Source organism: Schistocerca serialis, chromosome 2, assembly GCF_023864345.2.
Source record: "Schistocerca serialis cubense isolate TAMUIC-IGC-003099 chromosome 2, iqSchSeri2.2, whole genome shotgun sequence".
In the NCBI taxonomy this organism is placed as follows: domain Eukaryota; kingdom Metazoa; phylum Arthropoda; class Insecta; order Orthoptera; family Acrididae; genus Schistocerca; species Schistocerca serialis.
Window position 1 is genome coordinate 287,736,572 of NC_064639.1, and position 22,526 is coordinate 287,759,097.

A 22,526-nucleotide genomic window follows, 5' to 3' on the forward strand; every position below is an offset into this window, starting at 1 on the left:
ATAAGGAACCTCAGGCTGCAGAAGGAGAAAATGTGCATGCTGAACTGTCACCAGTTGAAGGTGACAGTGGAGGTGCTAAATGTGTGCTACTGCTAAAGACTGCATATCATTCCTCATTCTTTGAATGCTGTAATTTATGACTGCAATTATCTGCCACCTTATTTATCTCATTTCATTGTAAGATAGCCATTTTTGTTACTGTTTTTGTGGAATAATAAAAAAATTAAAAAAGATGTGATGTTGTAAAAGGACGTTGAAAATTACATTTGCTATTAAGAGAAGATAAGGCATGAATTGGCGACGAAAGGAACATGTGGAAAACACTGACAAGAACGAAGGACAGTAATATTGGGCTTGTGTTAAGAGATTAAGATATCAGGGAATAATTTCCACGGTACTTAACAGAACTGCAGGAAGGGGCGGGGGGGGGGGGGGGTAAAAATTTTGGCTACGGTAAGCCGCCTGCTTCGGGGTGCAGCGGTGGCGTAGAATCTGGCGCGTCGCATGGGGCACTGGCATATTCGCCCTGTGAATCAACATGTGGCCGTTCCTTCAGCAGGGTCCGAACAGACAGATGTGGGCGGGAGTTTGCTAGTTATCGGGAGGAGGAAGAGGTTATTGTTTAACGTCCCGTCGCCAACGAGGTCATTAGAGACTGAGCACAAGCTCGGATCAGGGAAGGAAGGCGACCGTGTCCTTTCCAAGGAATCATCCCGGCATTTGCCTAAAGCGATTTAGGGATATCATGGAAAACCTAAAGCAGAATGGCCGGACGCGGGATCGAACCGTTGTGCTCCTATATGCAAGTCCAGCGTGCTATCCACTTCGTCACCTCGCTTGCTGCTAATTATCGGGACCTCCAATCCTCTCACAGTCTTACCGTTACTGGAATGGGAAGACACTAAAGATGTAGCGAGATGTAAAGCAATCACTGCCATGTTTATAATGCTATATTGGTAATTATGAGTGTGGAGATGAAAGGTAAAGAACACGTCAGATTCGCTGATGGTAACATGAATCGAAAACAGCGTTTAGAAATTGAGGAAAGTCTTTTATTTGTGGTGTGTTTCTTTGGCGTACAAGAGTGTAAGCACAGTGCTGTTGGAACGGCTACCCCCTATGCACAATGGTGATATCTGCGAAGCGTACATTCGGCAGGTCGAAGTCGCCGTCATGGTCGATAGGTCTGTCGAGAGGGAAGCCCACAGGTCGTCCATCTCTGGGCGGGAAAGAGACTGCAGTTATGGTCGTATTCCTGCTGCTGTTGGTAGTAGCAACAGAGGTCGTGTTGGGAGCAGAGCTGATGACGACCAACAGGGACAAAGGCAGTCCAGCCGGAGCGCGGCGACCGCGCGGCAGAGCGAGGCGCTCCACGCCGCCTAGCGGCCGCGCCAGGTCGTCCACGTACAGCCGCCAGCCGCTAGACAGCGCCGCCCTCGCCTGGCGACGTAGTGCCGACACCGCCAGCGGTGGCCGGCCGTAGAAGCGCAGGTCCTTGTAAGTGCGGCGCAGTGTCGTCACACCGGGAGACACTGCACAGACGCGTACACCAGTTTATTAATATAGGAAATAAAGTACGCAAATGAATCTGCCAACTCTGTGAATTTTTACGCGTACAGCCATCTCCATCACTTAATATCTTTTCATCTATTATAATGCTTCGGCTACTGCCATCAACAGATCAAGATTTAGAACTCGTAAAACAAGGTTCAGTGTCACTTACAAGTTTTTTTTTCTTAACATATATATAAAACTGAAACTGAATTTTGTTTTACTTGTTCTAAGTTTTGATCTCATAATGCAGTACTCAAAACATTGTAATAAATGAATATATGTTTATCGATGTAGACCCCTTTATTAGCAAAACGAGCTATATAGTTCCTTTGACTCCATTTTAGTTCAAATTACACTGTACGTCATAAGCTTTTCTCGTTTGCTGCAAATGTTTGTACTGTTACGGAAAGAAGAGATAAGGACCACAACAACAAGACGGAAATTACACTCTTTTTCTGTTCTAGTCACAGTCTTATTTCGCTAAACAGCAGCAATACCAAGGCATTTTACATAAAGCGCATTACCGAGGGTGGCGGTACTTTATAACAACCGCAAAAAAATTTTAAACAAACCAAAATTTCTTTAATTGTTGTGGAAAGAATTTACTTTTTAAAGAGGTACCGACGTGTAAGTAGGATCCAGAGGTTTCAATAACGTGTACTACCGGCTTTATGATCATCAGAAGAAATTGAGAAATGCAAATTTCGTTCATTTCAGTTGACTTTTACTTTCAACCTACTTTTTAAAGAAATATTGATGTGAAAGTAAGGACCTCAACTTGGAAATATCGATACGACATTCCTTGGAGAAGTGACGTCTACTACTGAGACAAACTTTCGGGTTAAGTTTAACCGAAAAATTTAAAACACATATAGAATCCGGTTTCTGAAAGTATTTGTATGGAGTGTAGCCATGTATGGAAGTGAAACGTGGACGATAAATAGTTTAGACAAGAGAGAATAGAAGCTTTCGAAATGTGGTGCTACAGAAGAATGCTGAAGATTAGATGGGTAGATCACATAACTAATGAGGAGGTATTGAATAGAATTGGGGAGAAGAGGAGGTTGCGGCACAACTTGACTAGAAGAAGGGATCGGTTGGTAGGACATGTTCAGAGACATCGAGGGATCACCAATTTAGTATTGGAGGGCAGCGTAAAAATCGTAGAGGGAGACAAGAGATGAATACACTAAGCAGATTGAGAAGGATGTAGGCTGCAGTAGGTACTAGGAGATGAAGAAGCTTGCGCAGGACAAAGTAGCGTGGAGAGCTGCATCAAACCAGTCTCAGGACTGAAGACCACATCAACAACAACATGAAATCCGGTAGAAGAAATCATTAAAAGCAATAAATATTTGTTTCAGGATTTCAAAATATAAAGTAGTCACTGACTAGGTTACAATATTCCGAAAGGTGGACGTAAAACTACCACCCTCACCCTTTGTATTGGGTTAATCGTGTGACCAGAAACGTATATGCAACACACTACCGTCTGCATCTGTGGGTATGCTATGATTTCTTTATTTTTTGTAGTACTCTCTCCTCTGAAATGCAATATTTGTGCTTGGTATTCCAGTTAGGTCGCCTCTGAATTGATTATATATACTATAAGTTACACAGTAAGCATGACGGCGTGCTGCCAAATCGTGTCTTGCCAAACTGCTAAGGGAAATAATAAAAACTGGCCGAAGTAGTATATCTGTGAAATTTTGCGAGGCTGTTGCAGACCTTAGCCAGTTCTACTGTAATATGGACATATTTGAGATTAAAGACAAGTTCCAGCTGGTGTGACAAGAGCATCGTGTTTGCAGCAGAAAAAGAGTCACTTCGAATAAGAATGAGAAAAATGTGAAACAGGACATTCGCTTATCGTACCTTAGCTGCTAAACGTGCGTCACTGGCTGTTACCACATTATTAACTGGAAGGCGTCGTCATGAATCTTTACTTATCACCTCGAAAATAATAGTTACATAATTAATTTTTATTTATTTTTAAGTGCATGTTTGCATTGGAATATTCGCGCCATCGCCATGTTTTGATAACACTTGGTTTCAGAATCATGAAAGAAGGTCGTATACGTGGAATAGACCTGAAGAAACCAGAAGGTTTCAGACAAGATTACCTGACGGCAAAACAGAGATTTCGAAAAAAATGTTTTGAACAGCAAAACATTTGCAGGAGCAAATGTCACTCTGACCGTTATGAACTGCAGATCTACACTGAAGAAATTTCAGGAAGGTAGGAAATTGAGGATATGCTACCTGGATAAATTAAAAGAATTGTTGAGAGCTTCAAAGACAGAACTGAGTAACAATTGACTGAAACAGAAGAATGGAATACAATATAAGACAAATGGATAGCTTTAAGGGATGAAATAGCGAAGGCAGTAGATGATCAAACAGGAACAAAGACAAGGGCCAGTAGGAATCCCTAGATAACTCAAGAGATAATGAAATTATTGACAAAGGGAGGAAACACAAAATTGCAGGAAGTAAAGTAGTGAAGAGGGAATACAAACCTCTAAAATATGAGATTGACTGGACGTGTAAAACGCAAATCAGAAATGGCTACAGGACAAATGCAAAGCTGCATAAGCCTACATGACTATGGGAAAAGACAGATGCCACCATCATGGATATTAAAGAAACTACGGTAGGAAAGAGATGCGGCTCTGTGAATACTAGGATTTCAGATGAGAAGACAGTACTAAGCAAAGGAGGTAAGGCTGGAAAGTGGAAGGAATTTACAGAAAGACTATAGAAAGTAAAGTAATCTGAAACAATGTAATGGAAACGGAAGAGGAGATAGATGAAGACGAGATACGTCATGATGCTGCCAGAAGAATATGACAGAGCTCTGAAAGACCTAAGTTGAAAGAACGCCCTGTAGAAGACGACATTCTCTCAGAATTATTAAGACCTTTGGAAGAACTAACTATGACAAAACTACTCCATCTGGTACGCAAGATATGTGAGACATACAAAATTCCCTCAGACTTCAAGAAGAACGTAATGACTTCAACCCAAGGAAGGCAAGTACTGGCAGGCATAAATGTAAGTGAAGCATCAGTTTAGTAAGTCATTGCTCATAATACTAACAAAAAATATTTGCAGGAGAATGAAAAGACTGGGTGATGCCAAGATCAGAGAAAGCCATTTGAATTTCGGAGAAATATTGGAAAATGCGAGACAATATGGACCCTAAGACTACTGTAGAAGATACACTGAAAAAAGCAAACCTACGGTTATAGCATTTTGTTTGACAACACTGACGGGAATAAACTCTTTCAAAATTCTGGGATAACAATTTAAAACACAGGAAACAAAAGCTGTCTGCAAGTCTGCAACTTGTACAGGAATAATAGTGCACTTATCAGAGTCGAAGAATATGAAAGGGAGGTAGTAGGTGAGCAGAGACTACAAGTTGTAACGTTTCTTTCAAGTAATTCAATCCGTAAACTGTATAAGAAATAAAGTAAACCAAGGAGAAATTTGGAAATGGAATTGAAATTCCAGAAAAAGAATTAAAAACTGAGAAATTTGGAAATGGAATTGAAATTCCAGAAAAAGAATTAAAAACTGAGAAATTTGGAAATGGAATTGAAATTCCAGAAAAAGAATTAAAAACTATCATGTTTGCTCATGACAGTATAATTCTATCAAAGATGGCAAAGGGCTTAAATCAGTTGAACTGAATGGATAATGTCTTGAGAAGATGTTGTAATATGAACATACAGAAAATTAAAAGAAGTGTAATAGAATGCTGTCGAATTAAATCAGGTAATGATGACGAAATAAGATTAGTAAATGAGACATTAACAGTATTAGATGAGATGCGCTATTTGGGTAGCAAAATAACTGACAGTAGTCCAAGTAGTGAGGATATAAAATAGAGCCTAGCAATAGCATGAAAAGTATTCTTAAAAGACAGAAATTTCTTAACATTTAACAAGAATTTGTGTGGCATGTGAACTGTGGATGATAGATATTACAGACAAGAAAGTAGTATTTTTTCCAACGTGATACCACAGAATAATGCTGAAGATTAAATGAGTAGATCAGGTAACAGTGGTACTGTTCTGGTGACTCTGGAACACCTTATTTACAACGGACATTCTGCGGAACTTTGTTTGCATCATGCGAGTGAGGTCATAGACCTAGTGACACCACCAATGTCATCATAACACTTATCAGTGATGTCATCATCCTCAACAGCGATGTCGACACTCCTTTCACCTCCTATCCCTCCCTACCTCCAGCAAATTACAGCGAAGTATGAAAAGATGAAAGAGCCACACAAAAATCCATGATGAGGCGCATAGTCCAGTTGTGCTAATATGAAAGCAAGAATGCTCAGCTCATCCTCCTCACCCCTATTTATCTCCAGCCATTAAGAGTGTATATGAAAAATCTAAGCCCCAGAAATAGTTCAGTTTTACTTTAAGGCCCATTCATCTTCTCTTTCAAGCCAATCCCAGTAAAGTATTAAAATGGAACAGCTAATCAGAAACCAAAGATGGAATAGCTCAATTGTCTTTATACCATAATCCCCTCCTCTCTCCAATCGGTCAAAGTATTGTATTAAAGTGATGTGTTAAAATGGTGCCAGAAATTAAGTAAAACAATTACATAACCCACAGTTTAGAGTCAAAGATATGCATTATTTCTGTGAAAGGCACACACCACTGAAGTAATATTAAAGTGATCCCAAGGTGAAAGTAATGCATTATTCACACACAAAACATACCTCTGGCGTAATATTAAAATGACTCGATGTCAAAGGTGTGCGTTATACAGGGTGTTCGGAAACTCCCGTTACAGACTTACAGGACTTGTAGAGGGGAATGAGTACATTTTATTTTGAATAGAAAATCAGTCCATTTCCGTTCTAAGACGGTTTCAGTACAGATGTGTAATACGGCCACGTCTGCTGAGGGAAAAACAAAAATCTGAGTTGCTTGTTCTGGCATGCAATAGGGTACACTGGATGACGTGTACTACTTCTTGTAGGGTCGTATGCCAAGTTTAATTTACGAGACTCGTGTAGAGACAGAGGCAGATGTGCTGGTACGACTACTGGACGCTGCACTGAAGACTGAAGAGACACCAGGTGGGGTGGAGAGTGTGTATCAGAACGTGCTTCGCAGGTATAATGTCTGTAACGACGTTGGTGGTCGCCACATCGAGCCGCTGTCGTAATACATCAGTACTGTTCTGTACGAACAGTATGGTGAGTTCGTTTTATTTTTAAATAATGTAAACACACAGTGTTGAAGTGCTAATACGAAAGAATATGCTTCAGTGATAAATTCATGTTTCGTTATGTTTTCTTCCGAATTGTTACCTAATTATTGTATTGTGTCACATCTAATTCAGTTCCTCAAGCAGAAGTGGATGAAAAGGGAAACGGTATGTTTCCGGACATGGTTTGTAACGGGAATTTCCGAACTCCCTATATACATAAAATAGAACGCACCACACACACACACACACACACACACACACGTATATTTTATGTCAAATTCTGTAATCTATTTCATTCAGACTAATCATTTCCCTATGTCTTTCTCTCTCTCTCTCGGCACATTTGTCTTATCATTATAATATGTTACTGGGGGTACGAAATGAAAAGTAAACAATATATTAAAAAATTATTACAAAATAATTTTCAGAGAGAACTTTAACAATTTATACTGTCACACGTAGTGAAAATGAAATAATTTACGTTCTGCATCATATTCCACAACTTTTAGAAGCTCACCTATTCCAAACAGCAGTAGCTGAAATACATCTGGTGTTAGAATACTAGTGTAGATCCAGAATACCTAACGCCTAATGCATAACTCCTGAATCTGTGAGCGCTGGTGTAAATTGAGACGTTTGCTTCTAATCAGTTGGACAGAAGGCCCATTGGCGCAATAAAGACAAGCTGGAGCTCCTGTCTCTGTAATGGAAAATGTGTTAAAAAACATTTCTCAACCGAGAGATTTGGATGGCTGTTCTGAAAGAAAATAAACCAAGATGAAGCCAATGAAAACAATGTATTTTATTAAGGCAGAAGGCAGAGATATTGGAGAAGAAGAAGAAGAAGAAGAAGAAGATGATGATGATGATGTAGAAAATCATGTGGAAGATGGTGACAGACATGAAGAAGAGACAGAGTGTCAACTGGCAGCTTTTCTTTTCTTTTCTTTTTTTTGTTTTTTTTTGTTTAACTAGCAGACAAAACCCGTGAAACAGTATATGGCATTAGATTTGGACCAACATCAAGGGTGAGGATGGCTCGTGATTCACCGGTAGATGTCGATGGTGAGTGTGGAGTGTGGATGACTGGTGATTCACCAGTAGATGTTGATGGTGATGATTTAATAATTCATAATGTAAGGCATCTGGAGACGACAGAATTATATTATCTATTCTTTAAAATTAAACCTCCATACAAGAGTTACACAACATGAGATCTTCAAATTTATGGTAAAATTCTCAAGGCTACAAATGTTCATTAGCAAAGCTGTCCCTGTTAAGGTTACAATAGATAAAATTGGTGTATCGTTATTAAGAGGCGATGATAAAGATATTAGCATGGGAGAGAATGCAATTTCAAACCCTAATCGAGCTGTGCCTAATGATAGATACAAATTATCTCACCAGATTTTGACAGAGAAGAAGAAGAAGATCCAATCCAACAACCATACACTTCAAATACCCATCAGACTATCTCAGAGAATGGGACAGCTATTCAGAAAAGAGACAGACGAAACTGAAGATGTTAAAAATGATGTATTTATGAAAGCAGAAGGCGGAGGAGGAGAAGAATAAGGAGAAGAGAATGATTATGATGAGGAAGATGATGGTTAAATAGAAGAGAAAGAAGAGGATGATATCCACGATTGGCAGGTGCTCTCGAATAAATAGTCAGCAGATACCGAGCCAAATAAATTGGTGGAGTGATTAGAATTCTTGCTAACTCGAAAAGCAGCAGACAATAATTCACGGGATATGAAATAATATCTACTGAAGAAGAACTTCGCAAAGCAGCTATCATCGTCTGAGGCTGCGGAAAATAAAATGGAGGATTGGGATTTTGCATATGAGAACATTACACTGGTTGGGGGATGTCCCCAGAATTATGGTTCAGAAACAGTCCACGTAATTATTGATTTGAATTTTACAGCATGCTTTAGGATTATGGGCATCTGCAGAAGAATTGGAAATAATGGAGCCAGCACTACTCCGAGTGCTTGGAGCGAGGAAGACAAAGCTCATCCACGGTGACAGTCTGCGAAATATAACGCCGTTGCCTTATCTCTCGCCAGGCCGTGGCGAGTGTTGAGACGGTTTGTACCACCGTGGCTTGGAAGACATGCACTGCTGCGTTGAATTGACACATGTGTGTGTTAAAAGATTTTTTGCCACATTTTTAAACGCAAAATTGCAGAGCAGAGTTGCGTGTTCTGCTTAGTCTGTTTTCATCCAAAAGATTCAATACACGCACATCCGCAAAGAGATAATGTATCTGGGAGTATCTCGTGGTGAGAAAGATTCTCTTCCTTCGTATATATGTGTTGTTAACAACAAGATATGAAAAAAACTTGCGGACTAATGCTTATTAACGACATCTTCTGCTGACCCAGCAGCAACGTGAGGGCATAAAAACAGGAAGATTTATAAAAAAGCTTTCAGTCAATGCTGAACCATCAGAGAGACAACAAACTGTTGTCATTATCACGGTCGCTGTCTTCGGAAAGAAATGCAAGAATTACATGTACTGCTACTAATAAGAACTACATATATAAACTGCTTATCAGTTACTTGCTCTAGTACGTTGGAACATGGATTCCACGCTACAGCAGTTGAAGAATCACAGCAACGCTGGGAGCGCATTATGCACTGTAAGACTGTCAATATCGGAGAAGGAGCGGTGCCGCCCGATATTTGGCACAAAATGCGTCGCTTCCAATTTCGTAAACATGGTGGTGGTTCGTCTGAAGGACTGCAAGCTATATCTACCGTCAAGATTCTCGACACCAGTCCCATGTAATCGACATCTGCGGTGATGGTAACGTGTGCTTAATACGTCACGGGAGAGCGAATAACACGGACACAGCCAACTTTGGAAATATTGATACGTAATTGTTTGAGTGTATAAAAATGACAGTTTCTGTTGACAAAGTAACACGCGGTGTTAGAATAAGAGATATTAATGTTGTATCTCTAACAAAAGATTGTTGTGACTTCTTGATTTATTCGCAAGAGTTTCTCATGTTTAAAGTCATTTGTGATCTAAAAGCTTTTATAGAAAATAATGAGAGAATAATATACTTGCTTCAGACAAAGTGCTTTTCCGATTCTGAATATTATGATGTTTTTGAAGGGAACAATTGGTATGAATGTATTTATTACACACAATTGTTTCCGTTCCAGTATATGAAGCTGGTCGATTGCTGCATTAACGATATATAGTTCATATTGTACATATTGTACACTATTTGCTTGCAAAATGCTATTCAGTGCTGCTTAGATTTCATTAAGGCTGATAAATCATTGAAAACTTGGTTGCCTAACGGAGTTTTCTCAAATAGCGACTTAAATTGCTTTGCTGAGACTGGTTGGAGACAAGAAGGGGGGAGATGAGGAAAGGAGAGGGGAGGGGTGTGGCTTGCTACTGATAAGGATGATATCATTGATAATGTTGATGAAGATACTGATGATGTCATTAGGTCAATGACCTCGCTCATGTGACATAAACAAGGTGCGCCAGAATGCCAAATGTAAACAAAGTATTTCAAAGTACACATAGCCATACTAGTGATAGCTAATGAATAGATACGAACTAGACTAAACGAAAGGAAGCATTTCATAGGACACATGCGGAGGTATCAAGGAATCGTGAGTTTGGTTATGAAAGGAAATTGTGTGTATGGGAAGGGGGAGGAGGGGGAGGGGGGCGAGTCGGGGCCCAGGATCTAAAAACTTCAGAGGGAGAACTAGACTTGACTGTAGTAAGCGGGTTCTAGTGGTTGTAAGTTGTAGTAGTTATGCAACAATGAAGAGACTTGTTCAGGATGAGATAGCAAGGAGAGATGTATCAAACCAGTCTTAGAACTGAAGACCGCCACGTCGACATTTTTTGGAGATGGTAAAACTAACCATTATACATGTTCCAGTATCTTAGGTTATAATGAAGATTCTTTACCCGAATCCACGCCATTTGCCACTGTGATATTTTAAATTTTCTCTACAAACAGAGCACTTCCCCCCAATAGTAGCCACTACACACGTGGCACAGCGCTTTTTTTTTAGCTCCGATAGTGAGCTGGTTGGTATACAGAACTACGAATGTTACGTCTTAGAATATTGCAGATCATTTATATGGGAGTTAGGTCTGAACAACACATCTGCAATTTGAGGGCTACTAATTCATTAATTCCAAAATTTTCACAGTACAGTCTGCAGAAAGCACTTTAATTAGTATCCAAAATTCGACTTTTCTACACGTCGCAGAATATGTTTACGATTACTAGCTTTACAGATTGTACACTCACGAACAACTTCAATCTTGGAGAGGAAGTGCTCGTGTCTCCAGGGCTAGGGGGATACTTTGACGTGTCACGTGAGAGGGATGTCGCCACATCATATGCCGTTTCCCGGAGGCATTATCCTTATACTCACCCGTATACATAGAAAGTTATACCTGTCGTGGTCTTCCGTGTAGCGGACGTATGTTAATGCGCCTTACTGTTAGGTACGTAGGAGGTAGGTGGTTCATACCTCACTATCAGAAGTCAGACTACGGTGAGAAGGAGTGATTCCTTCTAATTAGACAAGGCTGCTAGCGGAAAGTCTGGAGGTAGAAGGAGGCGCGCTTGCCCGGAATTCTGGAATCAGTTTAGCTGGTATTAATTATGTAAGTGTTACAGTACATAATGTTCAATGAGGAGAAAATCGCACAGAGCTAGGGAATGAATAAAAAAAAATAAGAAGAGTGTTTTGCATCAAGGCGGACTCACAATTCTCATATTATTGTTTCTGAGGAGGCGTCCAGCTTTGCCATCTGCTCTAAGCTTCGGAGACAAACGTGTTGAGTTGCAGTTTGTTCTGGCTACCATACAAAACAATACAGGATCACTGCTTACAACATAAAATTCGACAGCATATAGCATAGAAACTCAGCAAGTACCCATCGGTACATGGTCCTTAATTTGCTTCAGTCTAAAAATAAGAAACGACCAAAATGAATTGAAAAATGATTTAGATAAGATATCTGCATGGTGCGAAAAGTGGCAACTGACCCTGAATAAAGAAAAGTGTGACGTTATCCACATGACTACTAAGAGATCCGCTAAATTTCGATTACGTGATAAGTCACACAAATATGAAGGCTGTAAATTCAGCTAAATACTTAGGGATTACAATTACAAATAACCTAAATTGGAGCGATCGCATAGATATTGTTGTGGGTAGAGTAAACCGAAGACTGTGATTCATTGGCAGAACACTTAGAAGGTGCAACAGGTCTACTAAACAGACAGCTTACACCACGCTTGTTGCCCTATTATGGCGTATTGCTGTGCGGTATGGGATACGTATCAGGCGGGACTGACGGATGACATCGAAAAAGTACAAAGAAGGGCAGCTCGTTTTGTATTATCGCGGAATAGGGGAAATGTGCCACAGACATGATACGTGAATTGGAGTGGCAATCATTAAAACAAAGGCGTTTTTCGTTGCGACGGGATCTTCTCATGAAATTTCTATCACCAGTTTTCTCCTCCGATTGCGAAAACGTTCTATTGGCACACACCTGCATAGGGAGAAATGATCATCACGATAAAATTGAGAAATCAGAGCTCACACAGAAAAATTTAAGTGCTCGTTTTTCTCGCGTGCCGCTCGGGTGTGGAACGGTAAAGAGACAGCTTGAAGATGGTTCATCGAACCCTCTGCCAGGCACTTTATTGTGAATAACAGAGTAATCACGTACTTCTGGATGTAGAATCTTCGCCCGGCTGTAACTCAGCTCAGTCCGACATCGTACTATCGACTGCTGATAATTCCAATTATAGTAATCAATACTGAGACCATTCCGTCTCTTTTAATTCCGAGTAGGCCATTTTGAAACTCTCGGATGGCGTAAAACCTTCCCGCTTTAAGTGTGATGTGAACATCCTGATAATTTGTTGATGTGCTGCCGCCGTTTACATGACAGCAGGAAAGGAAGTTAACCATAGTACCTTCTACTCGTATAATACGTATGACGGTGATTACCCGGTATCCACATGCTCGCCTGGTATCATAGAGACTTCTGAATATAGTGTAATGTAGTACCAAAATTGATTGCAAGCTGCTGCCTCACGCATGTCGTAAGATGGATGCGTGAACGTGGGAAATTCCTTGCTGATTTATCTTGTAAGAAATTCTCTGTCATCTATGGCGAGTAACTAAGTATCTCTTATCTAGATGCACTGCCCGTTACATGTTTGCAGCGATTCAACAACTTCTTCAGTGCTGTGAATAGGCGCTACTGGCATCGCATAAAAATGAACTGCGTAAATTCATATGCGTTAATATTCCGCTTGACACATATGAATATATGCGTATATACGTATATACGATACGAATTTACATTTACGAGTGCACCATACCTATATACGACATGAATTAACTTATTCACTATACATGTACTGGCCGCCGGCGTGGCAATCGTGATATGGATAGTCAAAAAGCGCTATACGGACGCATTTGGTCGTCTAGGCATTGCGCCTCTCACATGCCACCATTCCAGTGCTGAATCACGAAAACAGAGGGCACAGAGACTAGTATGAACGCAGAATCACCACTATTAGAATTCCTGCTCGCAGTATGGAAAAAAGTAGCCAGAAATGATGAGTTGTGCAGTCCGGAACCTCGCTGCTGCTACGGTCGCAGGTTCGAATCCTGCCTCGGGCATGGGTGAGTGTGATGTCCTTAAGTTAGTTAGGTTTAAGTAGTTCTAAGATCTAGGGGACTGATGACCTCAGATGTTAAGTCACGTAGTGCTTAGAAACGTTTGAACCATTTTGATGAGTTGTGTTGTACTCTAGTACAAAATGATGGAGAATTATGGATATGTCGAAGACCATTTGTCAATAGGGCACCGTTCACTTTTGTGTGGAGCTCGGTGGTGGTGATGGGGAGAGGGGGGGGGGTTGGAGGGAGTGCGAGGACGAGTTTTTTGAAATGTGGCAACCTATACCTCTGTTTTACTCCATAAACTATTCTTTTTAATTGAGCCCCACAGATCACCTTATCTGAAATCATGTTCTGATTGTATTATTTGAAATCATGTTCTGATGGTCTTTTGGTCTTTTCACTTTGGCACAAGTAACGAGAAAAGAAGGAAATAAGGATTGCCAACTATACAAAATCCGTAGACAAGGATCCTTGCTGTGAGAAATGGTACAGATTTTGCCGATATCAAGCAGACAAAGCTGTCCACTGTCTCCGACCCTTTTTAATGTTTACATTGACGATATCGTTCGTAAATAGTTTATTTTTTAAATACAGATGTGGTAATTTTAATTTTATGACGATGCTAATTGCTTATTATCAAATTGTAATAAAAGAATCTGAAGAAGAGATTCCAATTTCACTACACAAATTGAGTCAAACTGCCGCTAAATACAGAATGAGAATTGCATTTGAAGGATTGGGACCCATAAGAACGAAAATTATTGTTGTTGTTGTGGTTGTTGTTGTGGTCTTCAGTCCTGAGACTGGTTTGGTGCAGCTCTCCATGCTACTCTATCCTGTGCAAGCTTCTTGATCTCCCAGTACATACTGCAACCTACATCCTTCTGAATCTGCTTAGTGTATTCATCTCAATTTTACCCAAGAGGACGCCATCATCATTTAACCATAAAGTAAAGCTGCATGCCCTCGGGAAAAATTATCACTGTAGTTTCCCCTTGCTTTCAGCTGTTCGCAGTACCAGCACAGCAAGGCCACAGGTGGACAAATAATTTAACAAGTACGAGATTTTAAATACTCACAACATACAGAAAGGAACATTAATTAAACTCTACAATGCAACAGCGTTACCTTTGCTAGTGTATGGTAGCGAATGTAGGACAAATCGAAACATCAGAGACGAAGTTGCTCCGCTTTGTAGTGCGATATTCTTTGTTGGACCATAAAAGACATACCGTTATTAGATTAGAACTAATATTGAACCTATTACAAATAAAATTGGAAAATACCGACTGAACTGAAAAGACTGCGTGCTACGTATGTTTAATGATAGAATAACTATAGCGGCAATACACAGTACGAGTAAACCAACCGCCAAGATGTTTCTTTTTTTCGTTATTGTCATTTCGACACCTTTACATGAAAGGTAGGGCGGCAGCGGCCTATCTATGCCGCTCTTCGGCCACAGATAACACAGACAGCATATAAAGAGACACAAAAAAAATAAAACAAACACGGTGGATAAAAACGGTAGACAGATATATTAAAATACATGTACCCATTCACAAGCGCAGTGTCCGAATAAAATACGTTCATGACTGTACACAAATGGAGGAGGCAGAAATCACACACGTGAACGATGGAACACAAACGGGGAGACACTTAAGCACTAATACAAAGACACACACAAGCACTGGCGACGATCTCTGGCGCACGAAGGTTCACTGTTCACGCACAAAGGCGGCAAGCTGGGGACCTGCCAAAGGGAAGAGGTGTGGATAGGAGGGAGAGGGGGGGGGGGGTGTTGATGCCATTGGCAGAGGAGAAGGGAGGGGGAGGGGAGAAGGTAGGGGGGTGGTGGAAGCCCAGGGGGGAGGGGAGGGAGGGAGGAAGGGAGGAGGGGAGAGGTGAGAGAGGGCGCCTTAGGGGAAAAACACAGGGGGAGGAAGGGGAGGATCAAAGTTGATAGGAGGTGTAGATGGAGGGGATGAGGGCATCATCAGGGAGGGGGCGTTGGCGAATCGCCAAGAGGAACGTTGGACGTCTCTTAAAGAGTTGCCATGAACAATTCTGAGGCGGAACAGGACCAGGGCGTAATCCTTGAAAAGGATGATGATGAAGATGATATGACCAATTTTTACACCACCAGAAGTCGATGTTGCATTGTCGTGTGTCGTATATCGGTAGACGTACAGCTCAAATCGGTATAAACCACCTACCCTTGATTACGAAGTACGTCAAATAGAGATGGGCCAAAACATGACCACTCCACACAGCCAGATCGAATGCCGCCTGATGGCGTTGCGGCCGCGTGACGCAATAAGTTAAGTATAAAAGCGGATCAGACACGAATGAGGAATTATTCTAGCAACGATACGAATTGCAGATGGCAGAATATACTTACACACACCGGACTCGCATTCGCGTCTGGCCATCCTGATTTAGGTTTTCCGTGATTTCCCTAAATCGCTTCAGGCAAATGCCTGGGTCCTTTGAAAGGGCACGGCCGACTTCCCTCCCTTGTGCCGGCCGCGGTGGTCTAGCGGTTCTAGGCGCGCAGTCCGGAACCGCGCGACTGCTACGGTCGCAGGTTCGAATCCTGCCTCGGGCATGGATGTGTGTGATGTCCTTAGGTTAGTTAGGTTTAAGTAGTTCTAAGTTCTAGGGGACTGATGACCACAGTAGTTAAGTCCCATAGTGCTCAGAGCCATTTAGAATTCCCTCCCTTGTCCTTCCCTATTACGATGAGACCGATGACCTCGCTGTCTGGTCTCCTTCCCCAAAAAACAACAACAACACTTACAAAGGGCAAACTGTTATGGCGCGGCGCCTGCGGAAGGGCATCTCGGGAACGGCGGATCTGGTCAATTGTTCTCGTGCTACTGTCTTGAGCATCTTTGGGAAGCGGTCAAAGGACGGTGAAACCATGAGTAGACGACAAGATGTTGGCCGTTCACACTTCATCACAGATCGTCTAGACGGAGGTTTGTCTGCTCAGTAAAGCAGTGTTGCATGTCAACCTTGTACAAGGCAGCAAATGGTTAAAATTTTCAATGTCAAAGAGAAACTATCTAGCTTACGTTATGGTGGTGTCAACACGAGACGGGCACGAAGCATAGCAGTTCACCACCGAGAGTGGGTCGGAGGAAAACACAACGTCGACGCTTCTGGATAGCCAAAAATGTAGTAGGGCAGAGCAGCTTGGCAGGATCAAGTCACCTTGATTAAATGATGAAAGAAAGACTACTGTTAATGCAACAACGCATACCAAGAGTTTTTATGAACGAGTCCTATACTATAACAAACCCATTACATCTACATCTATGTGATTACTCTGCTATTCACAATAAAGTGCCTGGCAGAGGATTCAATGAACCACCTTCAAGCTGTCTCTCTACCGTTCCACTCTCCAACGGCACGCGAGAAAAACGAGCACTTAAATTTTTCTGTGTGAGCCCTGATTCCTCTTATTTTATCGTGATGATCATTTCTCCCTACGTAGGTGGGTGGCAACAGAATGTTTTCGCAATCGGAAGAGAAAACAAGGTGACTGAAATTTCATGAGAAGATCCGGTCGCAACGAAAAACGCCTTTATTTTAATGATTGCCACTCCAATTCACGTATCATGTCTGTGGCACATTTCCCCTATTTCGCGACAAGACAAAACGAGCTGCCCTTCTTTGTACTTTTTCGATGTCATCCGTCAGTCCCGCCTGATACGGATACCATACCGTACAGCAATACGCCATAATAGGGCGGACAAGCGTGGTGTAAGCTGTCTGTTTAGTAGACCTGTTGCACCTTCTAAATGTTCTGCCAATGAATCGCAGTCTTTGGTTTGCCCTACCCACAATATTATCTATGTGATCGTTCCAATTTAGGTTACTTGTGATTGTAATCCCTAAGTATTTAGCTGAATTTACAGACTTCAGATTTGTGTGACTTATCGCGAATAGAAATTTAGCTGATTTCTTTTAGTACTCACGTGGATAACTTCACACTTTTCTTTATTCAGGGTCAATCGCCACTTTTCGCACCATACAGATATCTTATCTAAGTCATTTTGCAAGTCGTTTTGATCATCTGATTACTTTACAAGACGGTAAATGACAGCATCATCTGCAAACAATCTAAGACGGCTACTCAGATTGTCTCCTACATCGTTGATATTGATCAGGAGCAATAGAGGGCCTATAACACTTCCTTGGGGAACGCCGGATATTACTTCTGCTTAATTCGATGACTTTCCGTCTATTACTACGAACTGTGACCTTTCTGACAAAAAATCACGAATCCACTCGCACAACTGAGGCGATACTCCGTAGGCACGCAGTTTGGTTAGAAGACGCTTGTGAGGAACGGTGTCGAAAGCCTTCTGGAACTCTAAAAATAAGGAATCAATTTGACATCCCCTGTCGATAGCACTTATTACTTCATGAGTATAAAGAGCTAGTTGTGTTCCACAAGGATGATAATTTCTGAATCCGTGCTGACTATGTGTCAATAAATCGTTTTCTTCGAGGTACTTCATAATATTTGAACACAGTATATGTTCCAAAACCCTACTGCAAATCGACGTTAGTGATATAGGCCTGTAATTCAGCGGATTACTACTACTTCCCTTTTCGGGTATTGGTGTGACTTGAGCAATTTTCCAGTCTTTAGGTACGGGTCTTTCTGTGAGCTAAATATGGAGCTATTGTATCAGCATACTCTGAGAGGAATCTGGTATACAATCTGGACCGGGGCCTTGCCTTTATTAAGTGATTTAAGCTGCTTTGTTACACCGAGGATATCTACTTCTATGTTACTCATCTTTGCAGTTGTTGACAAACTGCCTATTGGCTTCTGTCTCGGGTTCTTCGGCCGACGTTCATCTAATGATTTTTCTGACGTTTCGCCAGCACGAGTGGCTGGCATTGTCAAAGCTTCACCCTCCATTGCCGGTGGTGAACTGGAGCCGAGCTCGCGGGCGCAGACTATATGTACCTGGCGCGCCAACGTCCGAGGGCTTCTCCGCGGAGAAGAACGTCGGCCGAAGAACCCGAGACAGAAGCCAATAGGCAGTTTGTCAACAAGTGGCCACGAAAGCCTTAACAATTTTTTATTTGCAGTTGTTCTTGATTGGAATTCAAGAATATTTACTTCGTCTTCTTTGGTAAGCATGGCACAGTGAGAACCAGTGACGCCTCTGTAATAGCGAAACCTTCATTACTTGATTAAAGAAACGCTATTGCTAATGCAACAACTCGTACCAAGAGCTTTTGCGAACGAGTCCTATACCGTAACAAACTTGTTAAGTAAGCACGGCAGAATGAGAACCAGTGCACCTTCGTTATAGCGAGACTTACACGGTCATGACAAATGATGTTGAGTAAACTTTAGCCACTACTTCGCTCCATAAGTAGCCCAGCATTTTATCTCATAAGGCAGTAGGTCAGACGGTGTGCAAAGGGTTCGCACTTGATTCCCTGATTACGGTAGTGACGTCTGGTAAGTCTGTTCTATATTTCGTGCACGCTACTGAGCAACGACAGCCGCTACTGGGAGAGATGGCTACCTCGCCGTAATCATCACCCGCAGAGTTCAGCACCACAGCCTGCCATTGTCGCAGATGACTGGAACCAGCTGTTTTCCCTATCGTACCGTGTCAGGAAACCGGTATTCCTGATACTTTGGCAGACTGGCCGTGGTTTACCCGAATGGCAGTCCAAGATCGTCGTACAACGCGGCTATACGTCAACCGACATTGCTGTTCAACAGATGAAGATGAACGGTGGTGAGCCCCTCCCAGATCAGAGTGCGTAAGTCCAACACACGCAATGCCTTCACTCACTGCCGCGACATCGCGGTACTTCCAGCGCCGGAGCCACTGCTGGAGGCATCCGCCATAGCAACTGCCGGCCAGGAACAGTGAGTGCGACGTCAGCTACTTTGAGTGGGCTGAAGGTTCAAAATGGTTCAAATGGCTCTGAGCACTATGCGACTTAACTTCTGAGGTCATCAGTCGCCTAGAACTTAGAACTAATTAAACCTAACTAACCTAAGAGCATCACACACATCCATGCCCGAGGCAGGATTCGAACCTGTAACCGTAGCGGTCGCTCGGCTCCAGACTGTAGCGCCTAAAACCGCACGGCCACTCCGGCCGGCCGGGCTGAAGGCCAGTTACGACGAGAATCCTCGACGGACATCGTCAGCCGATGTCAACAGATAATCTAGACACTGATTGTAACTTATGAAAATACATAACTAATTTTGAAACTTCTTTCACTGCGCCTACCGGCGACAACAGGTCATCACCATCCTTCCGAGGAAGATGGCAAGGAGCGAACTTGGAGAGTGCCTCCTGATGCAGGACCACCTCTACTTCCGCCCTCTCAACCGTCGCCTCTTGGAGCAGGGTATGCGCTGATCAGTGGCAGATCTGACGACATACTTCAGTGCTAGTGTAGGCGCGAGTCTTTTGGAGCACACGGTTCATTTCACACTGCTGAACATGGGGCACCGCAGCACACGACACCTCCACGTTCCCATGTTGCCCCAACGACAGTATCAGTTACAATTGTAATGGGCACAGGAGCACCGAGATTGGATATCACTGTAGCTCTTTATAAGATTTTAATGGCGTTTACAAATTGACAATTTGCTTTAAATGTACAGGAATATAAATTTGTGACCTTCACACAACACTGAAAAGTAGTCTTCTGTGACTACAATTGCAGTAAGTTGAACTCATACACTATGTGATCAAGAGTAACCGGACACCCCCAAAAACATACGTTTTTCATATTAGGCGCATTGTGCAGCCACCTACTGCCACCTACTCCATATCAGCGACCTCAGTAGTCATTAGACATCGTGAGAAAGCAAAATGGGGCGGAACTCACGGATTTCGAACGTGGTCAGGTGATTGAGAGTCACTTGTGTAATACGTCTGTACAAGAGATTTCCACACTCCTAAACGTCCCTAGGTGCACTGTTTCCAATGTGATGGTGATGTGGAAACGTGAAGGGACTCGTACAGCAGAAAAGCGTACAGGCTGACCTCGTCTGTTGACTGACAGAGACCACCGACAGTTGAAGAGGGTCGCAATGTGTAATAGGCAGACATGTATCCTGACCACCACACAGGAATTCCAAACTACATCAGGATCCGCTGCACGTACTATGACAGGCGGGATGTGAGAAAACTTGGATTTCATGGTCGAGCGGCTGTCTGCTCATAAGCCACACATCACGCCGGTAAATGCCAAACGACGCATCGCTTGGTGTGAGGAGCATAAACATTGGACAATTGAACAGTGGAAAAACGTTGTATGGAGTGACGAATCACGGTACACAAAGTGGCGATCCGATGGCGGGGTGTGGGTATGGCTAATGACAGTTGAACGTCAACCGCCAGCGTGTGTAGTGCCGACAGTAAAATTCGAAGGCGGCGGTGTTATTGTGTGGTCGTGTTTTTCATGGAGGGGGCTTGTACCCCTTGTTGTTTTGCGTGGCACTATCACAGCACAGGCCTTCATTGATGTTTTAAGCTCCTTCTCGCTTCCCACTATTGAAGAGCAATTCGGAGTTGGTAGTTGAATCTTTCAACACGATGGAGCACCTGTTCAAAACACACGGCCTGTGGCGGACTGGTTACTCGACAATAACATCCCTGTAATGGACTGACCTACACGGAGTCCTGACGTGAATCCTATAGAACACCTTAGGGATGTTTTGGAGCGCCGACTTCGTGCCAGGCTTCACCGACCGACATCGACACCTCTCCTCAGTGAAGTGCTTCGTGAAGAATGGGCTGCCATTCCCCAAGAAAGCTTCCAGCACCTGACTGAACGCATGCCTGCGAGAGTGAAAGCTGTCATCAAGGCTATGGGTGTGCCAACCGATATTGAATTCCAGCATTACCGATGGAGGGCGCCAGGAACTTGTAAGTCATTTTCAGCCAGGTTTCCGGATACTTTTGATCACATAGTGGATATATGCCTGGATGTAACAACTTGTATCGTTAGGAAATTAAGTAATCACACAGGCTCAGTTTTTGGTAAACCAGGCACAGCTTGCATTTCGTTGGCAGGATACTGTGAAAGTGTAGTCCGCTACTCAGGAGACTGCTTACATAATACTTGGCTTTCAGTATATGCCCATACAGCCACCTCGACAGTAGAATGTTAATCATGACGGTACGAGCGTATGGGCGACACAACACCCAGTCTCCGAGTGGAGAAAATCTTCGATCCAGCGAGGAATCGAATCTGGGCCCCTTTGAGTAGCAATCTGCCGCATTGACCGAGCAGCTACCGAGGTGGACGATTCGATACATGTGCCTCCTTTCTTAGAATATTGCTCAACTCTGTGGTATCCTATCCACAGGCATAGCAGAGGATACTGAACATATGTACAGACGTTCAGCTCGAACGGCTACACTTTATTTTGCTGATAGGAAATGATGAAGAAGCTGATCTGGCAGACGCTTCAAGATAAGCATTAGTGATCTCGCGAAAGCCTACGTACACTGTTTCAAGAACCCATATAAAGTAAAACATCTAAGAATGTACGTCAGCTCCCTAAGGATCGCCTACGCAAACAACAGGAAGACAAGGTTAGACTCTCTACAGCACGCACAGAGGCTTTTAAGAAGTTACTCTTTCCATTCTCCATACGCGGGAGCGGGAAGAAACCTTACATGTGCTACAACGCTAAGTACCCTCCACCATGCACATCGAATTGCAGTGGTTTGCACAGTATGCATGTGGGTATAAATGTAAACGTACCCAGCCGTATGTTGGAGTTGAATAAAATATTCTGAGCGAACTTGCCATGTCAAATTCATGTAGCACTGCAAGCTTTCGGCATCGTCCCGACCTCCACTGACGTCCAGACACAGCCCACGTCACACGTGCAGCCCCTCCTATCTCCCTATTCCAACATGCTGATGACACCGACCTCCTATCTTCGATTCATTCCAATGATGCTACCATCTCAACAATTTCATCTCTGGTATGCGAGTGGTATCACA

General features: G+C 42.7%; 1 protein-coding gene across 4 annotated transcripts in view; it reads right to left on the bottom strand.

Annotated features, from left to right (window-relative positions):
• Nucleotides 1-1,030: 1,030 nt before the first annotated feature.
• LOC126457057 (allergen Cr-PI-like) overlaps nt 1,031-22,526 on the bottom strand; it is a 137,361-nt gene continuing 115,865 nt past the window's right edge. For all 4 annotated transcript variants that reach the window (XM_050093053.1, XM_050093052.1, XM_050093055.1 and 1 more), the window contains one exon: nt 1,031-1,532. In XM_050093053.1, coding sequence (XP_049949010.1) covers nt 1,111-1,532 — 422 coding nt within the window. In that variant the 3' untranslated portion in view covers nt 1,031-1,110. The remainder of the gene's footprint in view (nt 1,533-22,526) is intronic.